The sequence below is a fragment of the Pelmatolapia mariae genome, linkage group LG10_11 (assembly GCF_036321145.2).
Source record: "Pelmatolapia mariae isolate MD_Pm_ZW linkage group LG10_11, Pm_UMD_F_2, whole genome shotgun sequence".
In the NCBI taxonomy this organism is placed as follows: Eukaryota; Metazoa; Chordata; class Actinopteri; order Cichliformes; family Cichlidae; genus Pelmatolapia; species Pelmatolapia mariae.
The window spans coordinates 65,995,618-66,006,300 of record NC_086236.1 but is presented as its reverse complement, the minus strand read 5'-3'; the positions used below and the strand labels follow the sequence as shown (position 1 = coordinate 66,006,300).

Sequence of the window (10,683 nt, the reverse complement as noted above, 5' to 3'; positions counted from 1 at the left end):
AACTCATTGTATACAGTCTTTGACTTCAGTTTAATGACCTTTGGGGTGAACACAAACACAACTTACACACCAGTGGTTGTTGTGGCTGAACCTAATCTCTACCAGATTTTTAAATGTTGCACTAAACTCTGTCAGATTTCCTTGAATGACTGTGAAGGATTTGTAATTCTCTGGAGTTGTGCAGCATGACAGGTAATCCATATGGCAGCATGTGTTTGCTGTGGGTATTTTATAGCTGAGTATTTTCAAGGTATGGTGGCTTTAATGAAAAGTGTGCATATGCCACCGTTGCATGTATTAAAGTTTTCCCTTTCTTGCTGTACCTTTTTTGCAGGTATCTTTGGCCACATCAGCCTGCTGCTTTATTGTTTTTCTATGTGCGTTTCTAACAACACTTTTTCTTCACAAGGGATGATGAGCCTGGTTTTCCCAGAGGTTTCACCATCTTACTGTGAGTGTTTGCCTAAAGGGAATTGTTAGGTTTCTCTCTATAATATTGTTAGGTCTTTACAGTGTACAGGGACTTAAAAATGCCTGTTGTGAAATAGCATTGCATAAATAAAAATGAACTGAAACTAGCTGGCAAGACAACTCTTTAATTTACACTCAGAACAGCACTGGAAAGCTACAGTTTTGGCTGAATAATCTCCGGACTGACTCCTGCCCCACTGTTTTCACATGATCCTTTCAGAGTTTATAAAGGCAGTCGACAGAAGCAGTGACAGCGATGGATGGCCTGTGAGGATAAATCAGATCAGTAATTTTAAATGCTTTATCTAACTAAAGGACGGAAACATGTCAAGCATTGTTAGATCATTATAACTTATAAACAGCTTGTTGTTACTGTCACAATTTGTGTGAGGACTGCATGAAATCAGAAATCTCTCATAACAGTGGAAGTCGTGGAAGAACATTCCTGTTGTCCCACTGTTGTCCTGCAGGCTTTCAGATTCACAATGCCAACAGTGAGCAAGCTGCAGAGGGTTTGAGCAGTCATGCTGCAACTTGTCCAGGAATTGTGTATTCTAGGATTTAGATGTCGAACAATCAATCTTTACTTTTAAGCACAGGCCACCTCCAGAGCTGAGAGATGAAGTCTAGGCAAAGTGACAACAACTGCAGTTCCTCTATTGGCCACTGGAGGAAAGCCCCAAAAGGGAATTGATCATAATAGGCTCCTATGTTAAAATGTCCAACTGTACAGCATTAAAAAGCTAAGCAAAAAGTTAAATGTGTTTTGACTTCTATGGATTACAACTCTGCCTGGGGTGATTACTTTTCACAGCTCATTCAGTGGGTAATTGCATCAGGGGTGTGGACCGACAGGCATCCAAACAGACATCTGGAGTCAATCAGCTTCTGCTAGGCTTCATCCACTACCATCAGTTATTAAACTGTATGATGTGTGTGCTGCTGGGAGCCTTTCAGTGCAATTTTTAATGTATTATCTGACTTATACAACAGCACACTGTATAGTAAACACCATCCAGGATTTAGTGAGTTAAAAACTAGTATTTTATTAGTCTGTCAGCTACTCAGCTGATTAAACTCTGCCACACTGATACAATTTGTGAATGCAGCTTGTCAACCGAGGCAGTGGCCAAATATGGTGTCCAAAGCCAGTGGGTGACATCACAATGGCTGTGGCCATTTTTATGTTACCCATGCTTTTAAATTAGACTAAAAGTAACAAGAGTGTCCACACGTTACCCACAAGTTGCCAGTTTGTTTCCAGTACCGACCCACAGAAATATATTTATTTTTAGATTACTACATGACATTTGTACTAAACACTAGTGTTATAACAAAAGTTATAAGGTTATAAGGCATTTTACATACATATTGATGTAATATTTCTACAATATCTACTGAATAATCTATAAATGCTTCATTTGACTACGTTAAAGTATTATAGTGTAATTAAAATTTCATACCAGCTTACTTAGTCTATAGTGTTTATATGTTAGTATAAGAGCTAATTAAAGAGGTTAACACAATGAAGCTACTTTGGGTGCTAGTTTATACACAAGGTGTCGCCACGGTGACTCCAGATGTTTGGTTTGGCAAATTTTTTTTTAACCCCTTCCTGACAAAACCACTAATGGAAAAAGCGTGTAAAAATTAATTAATACAACGAGTCATAGAATATGAGATAAATGTGTCTTCAGATCTTTTTTCTGACTTCTTTTGGGCACTTTTACTCTGCCCTTTAGTCTCCAGGAGTGTATAGGGTGTTTGATTTCTCCGTGCAGCTTTTGATCTTAATCAGGAACTCAGTTAACCACAGTACACTTAGTTCGAGCTGTTTACGTTTCTTTGGTTTTCCTGTTTGTCATGGCTGTGAAGACGAGCTTTTATTTCTTACTGCTGGGATTTTCATACCAAGTTTTCTTTAATTACTACATAACTAAAAAAAAAAAAAAGACACACTCAACAGTAACACACTTTTAAAGATGAAATCAACCTCAGTTGCCTTTGTTAGTGCAAAAATCACGTTTAATAATCATGAAATCTGTTTTCACAAGATGACCCTCTTATTTTTTCCCAGAAAGAGGTCAAATAAAGACAACACAGGACAATATTTGAATTTTAACCAATACATCATTTATATAAGAGATACTAAAGCAATTCTTAAAGAATTAGTATGAAGAAGATATGCCGGGTTACATTCTGATTTAAGCCCTTTTTAGAGAATTAAGATTACCCGCAAAACTAGGAAATAAAACAAACAATGAAATCAAACCGCAACAGAAAACATTTGTACAACAAAACCGAAATCACAAGAAGCAATGAAATCTTTTTCAGCTGTCCCAAGTCAGCTCCTAAGGAAAATGTGTGAAGCTCAGGATCTGCAGCTCTTCTCCGATTCACTTGCGGATATTATCCCACACCTGAAAACATCACCACCCTCAACCAAGTGGTTCATACTGTGAGCGACATGAGCTGAATTGAGCAGCATTCAACCACCATGTGTTAGTTTACTGGCTGAATATAAAAATTATTATATTTTCAAAATAAAAGCATTCATTTTTCTCCTATTTATATCTTTATAGCCTTAGTATTTTACCTCTGGACTCAAAGACCGTCTTTCTGTTACATTTGGCGCTTAAGTTTGGACATGTGTATAGAGTGAGTCCACACTATCCTGATAGACCTGTATGTGTCAGACTCACAGCAAATTGTCCAAAAAAGTAGATTTTGAGCTTTAATTATCCCTGCAGCGCTGTGGCTGTCTCAGCTGTTCTTACAGCCACTGAAGGATGAAATGTGTGCTGGAAAAAGCCGAGAAAAATCATGATAATGAATCAATTTTCTGCACAGCTTCCAGCTGCAAATCCATGCTACTAACAAGAACAAATACTAGATGTTAGGTTTAGATTATTTACAGCCTCCGGTGACTTTTCCACTGCTTTGCCAGTTCACGACCTATAAACACAACATAAAGGTCACATGCTTGAGATAACTTTAGAGTTTTGAATACAAGCGCATCGCCTGAATGCAGCAGAGGACTGATCAGCTTTAAAAAAAAAGTCACAAGTAACGCACATTATATTCACTCTTTCAGTTGAAGGTTTTATTTTTATTTTATTTATTTGTTATTAACGTGCCCTTCCCTGCATTAGTTTCACTATTGGGCTATTTAAGAAAAAGAAAAAAAAATCCTCTAAAAATCAAAACAATTACATGTGCGATTTGTTTACATGTGACATTTTTTTAATCAATGCTTGGAGAAGTAATCAGAACCCCTCAATCTACAATCAACACAAACAGCGCCACCTGTCAGACATGTTGCTCACAGCGTGAACACACAAACAGCTGGACACTGTGATTTACAGCACAAAAGTTCTGGCCAGATGGAAAAGTGGGGGGGGGAAGCCAGTTAAGTGTAACATTCTCAATCAGCCAAGATTTAGATGATGTTTTTATGTTCATGGTTCAGTCTGCAGCAGGATCACATTGTACAGACAATCTTGTGGGGGGAGTAATGACTCATCAGGTTTTTGTACGTCTGCATCAGACTGTGTCATTTCTCTTGGTCAATATGTCTGGGAGGTGAAAAAAAAAAAAAAATCTAATTTGGCTGGAGTTTGATTCAATTTTAGTCAAACTGTGGAATGAGACATTTAAAAACAAATACATATTGCAATCCTTAGTCTTTGTACTGTATACTAGAAGTTTTACTACCAAGAAATCAGCGTTGTGACCTGTTTAAGTGCATATAACCCCCCCAAAAACACAGGAACTAGGTGTCTTTGAACCGGGCATTTAATATTTGCTGGCTGCTGTTGCCTTTCCTGAGGAGCAGGATCTCTTAAAACACACGTGGCTGCATGGTGACCATCAAAACGTTCCCATCTGTTTTTTAAAACCGTATTACAAAGCTGCAGATGCTGATGACATGTGACAGACAGGACAAAGAGGAGGGCTGAGCACAAAGAGACTTGAGACAGCGTCATTTCAGAAACTGATGAGAACTGTACAACAAAAACATTACAACCCAAAGAACCCAAATCTGTACAAATGTACAAAAATCAACAGGCTTAAAACAACATGAGGATTCATTTGAAAATGTCCAGTCGCTGTGGATCTGACAGTATATGGTAACAACCTGGATCAGAGTCCATGTGCCGACTTTGTTGAGTGCAATCCACAGCAAACCTGAGGCCGGACTTTGTGCTTCTGGATTCGACTGTGACGTCATCGTCTCTCCGTGAGCACCACCGCCACAGTGAGTATAAAGGACAGCTGGTTAGTGATCATTAACACGGTCATTTCTCTTATCGCTATAACATTACCAGAAAGTTTAACCTATAAGATCATAACAAGAAAATGATCCCTTTCTTCTTCCTGTTCTGCTGGTTTACTGAGATGCTTAATGCTGTACTGTTACCATATATCTGTGTAGAAAGAAAGTCAAAATGAAGGAAGTCATCTGTAGACAATCACAGAGGTGTTGGACATAAAGGTAAAGGTTCAGCTTTTGTTAGAAGCAACGCAAACTTGTTTTCCCAATCCCGTTTGATCTCAGATAAAAGCAAAATCACTCCTGTGGTTTCTGTTTCTAGTCCTGACTGCAGTGTGCTCACATACATCTTATCCCACGTCTTTTAATGTTTTAAACAAACACCTATGAGGAGCTTCATTCCAAAAAACTTGATGCAGTTAGTGTGCTCTATTTAACGAGAAGAAAACTTCCAAAAAACAAGTTCACACTTTCACCCGTCTGTGAAAATGAAGTTTCACGTGAGTGAGAGTCTGCTTGGGTCTGTTGGGTGTGAGACAGGCTGTCCCCGTAGGAGGTGTTTTGACTTTTTCAGTCAGCCGATCAAACAGATGCACTTTAGTGAAATCAATGCAGCAGTCTACGCTGACTTTATGGTGACCTTTACACTCTCTGTAGCTCATTTAAAACAAACAAAAAAAAAAAAGTCTCATCCAAGCTGCTGATGTCCTGCTTTCACACTTCGACAGGTTCATACAATATGTTAAGATTACTCGTTCAGTCGAGTTGTCAATAGGTAAAATACCTGGCATTCTAATGCATTCCTGGCAGATGACATGACTGTCATGTACTGCATGTCTTGTGTTTCTAGTGTGACGTCAATATTCCAGAGTTGCAAAATCTTTTCTTGAGAATATTTTAAATGCCCGTCAATGTGAAGCGTGATGCGTCAATCTGACAAAAATGTTGGATTTTCTGAGCCGACATGCAGTGACGCAGGGAAACAGGACAGACAAGAATCCTAACTCAGTCTTGGTTTAGATGCTACAAGTGCACTTTTACAAATAGTGACAATCCTGAGACCTCCAACAGCACAGAATGAGCCAGCAGAGTGAATACAGCAGAGAAGCAGACTGACGAGTATCTGAATACAAGCTTGGGTCATAAATACAGAGAAATTAATGATCCTGGGGAGTTCAGAGTCAACTGAGTGCTGTTTATTTGGAAAATGTTGGTCTGAGGAATGAAACTCTTCACAGGACTCACTGAGAACAGAAACTCGCACTGAAACTGATAACATGAACATCTGGTAAGCTAACTGAACCTGAGTTCTCTGCAGGCTGTAGAAGGTAGTCAATTCCCCAAAGGAGTTTTTTTTTCAGTTCCTCGTTCAGTACTCAATCACATGACTTAATTCACACACACTGTGTCACATGATCTACAAGCTGTGGTTTCCATGGAGAAGTGATGGTACTGAAAAAGGAAGCAAGTACACAAGGAAGGAAGGAAGGAAAGAAAGATGGACAGACTGTTATGGTAGCTTGTGTTGGCAGAGTTCAAAAGAGGTGTGTTTGTTTTATGACACAGTATTTCCCTCTGACCTAAAAGAGCAGCACAGTAAAGGGCAAGTGACAGGAAGACAACATGCCGATTTCCTGATGTTCATTCCAGAAAACCTGCTAAGCTGCTGAGCAGGTAGGAATTTCACAACCTATGGTTCACACTTGTGCAAGAAAAGAAAAACACACACCAGGCCCTAAAACTTCCTTATTACTGCATTTCATTTCATTTCATTCATTCAGTCATTCACTGGAGGCATTAGCTGAGTGTTAAACAATCGTATCGCAAACAGAATCCGAACTACTGCTTGCTGCTACCTCTCTGTGAGGTATTACATTAATTGGATCCGTTTGTATAACACAAAGATAAAAATAACCTACAGCTAACAAAACCCATCCAGGTGCAAAAAACTTCAATTCTTTGTCTTTACCCACTCTAGCAACTTCATGTTTTACCAATTTTTGTCTTTTGTTATAATGTGACATTAAAGTTGTAACAGAGACTTAACAGCCCCACAAGAATATTTTGCAACTTGGTTTAGCAGATTTTATTTTTGCAGTCTGTTTGAAGGAACACCACGATTCATGACTGATTTGGTAGCTGATAACACCTTGACCTTATTTTAAAAGTTCAATCCCAAAGGCCTTCTAATCTCATGTTACTCAAGACGCTATTTTGGCCATCTTGGCATTGTGTTGGACTTGGAGGTCATTACTCTGCTTGAGTTCTTGTTTCAGTGGATTCTAGCACCACTGTCCTGTACTCCATCTGACAACTGGAGATCTTCTGCTGCAAACCCTAGAACTACGGTTGCTAGAAGCTGTAATGCTTTTTGTGTCTCAAACTCTGAGCTCAGCTGCAGAGCAGAACAGGGCCTAGCAGCTAAAGGGGATGAAAGACTCATTGGAGATGCAGGTGATTGTAATGCTCAATTACTTATGTATCACAGGGTACTTGCTGATTAAAATATTTCCAAAAGGGCCCTTTATGAAGGGTATTGTTTAGCATGGATGGACAATGGAGCCAAAATGGAATTAAAATATGTGGGAAATGCTGTATAATTACTCACAGGCGGGGTCAGTAAAACAGCTTTTTGGGAACAAATTAACATATCAGACCAGCACTGCAAAGTAATGTGTGCTTTATTCAATCAATATTCAGAATCAGAGTATATTTGGCTGGCTAGTTATTTATTTCTGAAGGTAAACTTTAGATTGTTTGATCAGCAATGGGGTGTTTGATAGAAGTCTAACTAGATTTCCCAGCCATGGTCGGCTACGAAAGATTTTCACAAGGTCTAAAGCAACCTCTCAACTAGAGTTCAATCAGCCTCGTCTGGAACACAGGTCCACACAAGCCATCTGTTGAAAGCTGAAAGGTGTGTGTGTGTGTGTGTGTGTGTGTGTGTGTGTGTGTGTGTGTGTGTGTGTGTGTGTGTGTGTGTGTGTGTGAGAGAATGTTGATCACCAATACTTTCCATTCATCCTCTGGTTTTTAACACAATGTGGAAACAAGGCAATTAGGTTCCTCTAGTGAAAAATTGCCCACTAGCAGCTAAATGGAAAAGCCGGTGACTGCCCTTACAAGATTGGATGGCTGGTTTAAGTGACTTTCAAGTGTTTCTAGGAACAAATTGAACCGTTCCCATCTGATCCCTGGTCTATAATCGCCCTGGTATTCACACAAAACCAAACAACAACCCCACCCTCTATAATGTGTTTCAGAGTCAACCTATCATGAAGTCGCTGTTTTTTGCAGTCTTGTTTTATTATCTAATAACCTTTCTGCTTGCTGAAGGCTAAGCTGAGTTTTCTACAAGGCACTATGTGAGGGTATAGAAGGCGGCAGAGTAAGCTTGGGGACAGCCTCTAAGAAAACTCATACGTGGTTGTTAAAAGAGAAACAATCGCTCACCGTGAGACAAGCTTTAGTTGATTTGTCAAAAGCAGCTATAGTAGATTAGAAAAAGCTCTGGGTTTAGCACAATATATATTTATAAAAGGGAAACTTTTCATTTTGCTGGAGTCCAATTTACAAAAAATAGTGCAGAATTCTGTTATAATAAAGTCCTGTTTGGTGAAATACCTGAAAGGAAACCAAAGACAGAGGCTACAGCCCAAACATTTGCTTTTCCCTGCAGAAATTACAAGCAGTTACCTTGTTTAGGTCCATGGAGAGAGAGCACGGACAAAAATAAGAAAGAAAGAGAAGAAGAAATTAACTTAAGCTGAGTATAGAGCAGAGGGCAAGTCTCTCATTAGCACCTTTGTTTTCTGTAGTGACTAACTGAAGCTAATTAAGAGGGAAGGGAGAAGGGCTGTGATGAACAGTCAAAACTTTATCTCAAAGTGCTGCTGGTCACCCAGGCAGTTTCTCAAGTGACTGATTAATCACTGTGTTCAGGAAAGTATTTATCCCTGCTGGATTCAGAGAAAAGGGTAAAACATTTTGGTTTGTAGATGAGACCAGAACTCCGAAGTGAATTAATGAATTAATCCAGAATTCCTCTCTCGGTGGATCATGATCATGATTCAATCACAAGGATGGAAAACACAAAAAATGTAATCAGCAGAGTACTTCCTCCACGGCAGAGAGATGGACAGACCGTTGGGAGGATCGGACCTTCCTCAGTCACTGCTGTCGTCATCGTCGTCATCGTCCGAGAGGTTGTTGCTGTGGAACTTTGACCCCGGCCGAGTGATGGAGTCTGAGCGCGCCTGGAGGTTTACGGATGTCAGCTGCTCGTAGCAGTGCTCGCAGACGCGAACCGGTTTGGACGACTGGCTAGGAAGGAGGTACTTCTTCTCTGAGCAAGGCCCACAGACCACAAATCCACATTTCCTGCAGTGGTGGCGGCGGCTGACTGGCGTGAACTTCACCTTCTTGCAGCGCATGCACACAGAGGCCTCTGAGTCGGGCACCCATACAGCCGCATGCTCTCCTGTAGGGGACTTGCCACTCTTCTGCAGCAAGTCTCCGACACATTTCCCTATGTGGTTCATCCATTCAGACTTCTCGGTGGCAGTAGCAGCATACACAGCGAAAGACTTGGTGGGCGTCTTGATGAGCCAGCCATTGCGCAGGTCGCCTTCATCTGGCACTGTGTCGATGGTGACGCTCTCCAGAGGGATGATGTGCTGCTTATTGTACTTCTTCTTCTGAATGACGATGTTACCATAAACCAGGATGTCGTTGAAGAGGAAGAACTGCCGTGCCTTTGGCTTCTTGCGGCAGAGTTTAGTGAGAACACCCTCACCAATCAGCACACGGCCTGGGATGGCCAGTGGCTGACCTGCAGCGCCGAAGCAGCTCTCAACCACCGCAATCCGCTTGGAGTTGGCCTCGCTGTTCGCAAGCCGGTCCACCATCTTCACCTCACCTGGAGGAAGACAAATAGAAGAAAGTTGAGAACAAACATTGGGGATTTTTTTGTTTTGTTTTTTTAATCGAGCAACACAGCCAAATAAGCAATTCTGAAAGTTTCTAGTTTGAAAACGAGACCAGCGAGCCTTGACTAATTACATTTTTATCAACATCTTATTAAAATATAGCAGACTTGCAAGAAAAGTAATATTTTCAAGACTTATTTTTATGCCCATCTGAGTCACCGCAGAGCAAATAAAGCCAGACAGAGAACACTCTACCAAGAGTGACCCCGACAATTTTTAAAAAAAAAAAATATTTAACTAAATTGTGCCAAGTCCATCACTGTGAGCAGTACTTTACGTAGTTCCTTTAGAGTAACTTCACATATTTAACTTTTGGTCACATGTATGCTTTTGTTTTCTTGCAAATGTTTTTACTCATTCTAGGTGATTCTTTGTGAGTTCTTGTGAGTTCCCATTTCATTGATATCAGTTTAACATTTTGAGAAAAAAAAAAAGCAGTAATTTGGGTTCTTCCAGGTTTAACTTTCACTTTGTTATGCCATAAACTGATTATACTGATCCTGTTTACTGACAGCATAATACTGTAAATACAGAGGGGAGTAGAAACCATTAAAACAATCTCTCTCACCCTATTCTTAAGTTATACTGGCATAACTGTGTTTGTAGTAGCGCATTTCCCGTCAGTGTCTGTATTTCTTTCTAATGAAGAACCACAGTGCAATGAATCACTGTTCCACTTTCCCTGGTAACTTCACTGATCTCATCTGTCACGTGTTGGTTTAGTGCCACATGATCTGATTTTACACTTAAGCTGTCTGTGCTTAAGACTGGCGTCTATATTGTAAAATGTGACTTCGAGTAGCAATACGATAATCACATTGGCTGACAAACGAATAGTCTTTAGCACATGTTATATTTAATTGACAGTGACATTTGCCAAATACAAAAATCATATAAAATCCAATTTTCCATACTGCCAGACTCCCATGGCTTCATCTCGTACAGCAAGAG

At 40.1% G+C, this 10,683-nt stretch overlaps 1 protein-coding gene across 1 annotated transcript in view; it reads right to left on the bottom strand.

Annotated features, from left to right (window-relative positions):
• Positions 1–2,487: 2,487 nt before the first annotated feature.
• Positions 2,488–10,683, bottom strand: part of plekhf2 (pleckstrin homology domain containing, family F (with FYVE domain) member 2) — a 45,115-nt gene continuing 36,919 nt past the window's right edge. Inside the window, exon 2 of the mRNA XM_063485148.1 lies at positions 2,488–9,662. Coding sequence (XP_063341218.1) covers positions 8,911–9,651 — 741 coding nt within the window. The 5' untranslated portion in view covers positions 9,652–9,662 and the 3' untranslated portion in view covers positions 2,488–8,910. The remainder of the gene's footprint in view (positions 9,663–10,683) is intronic.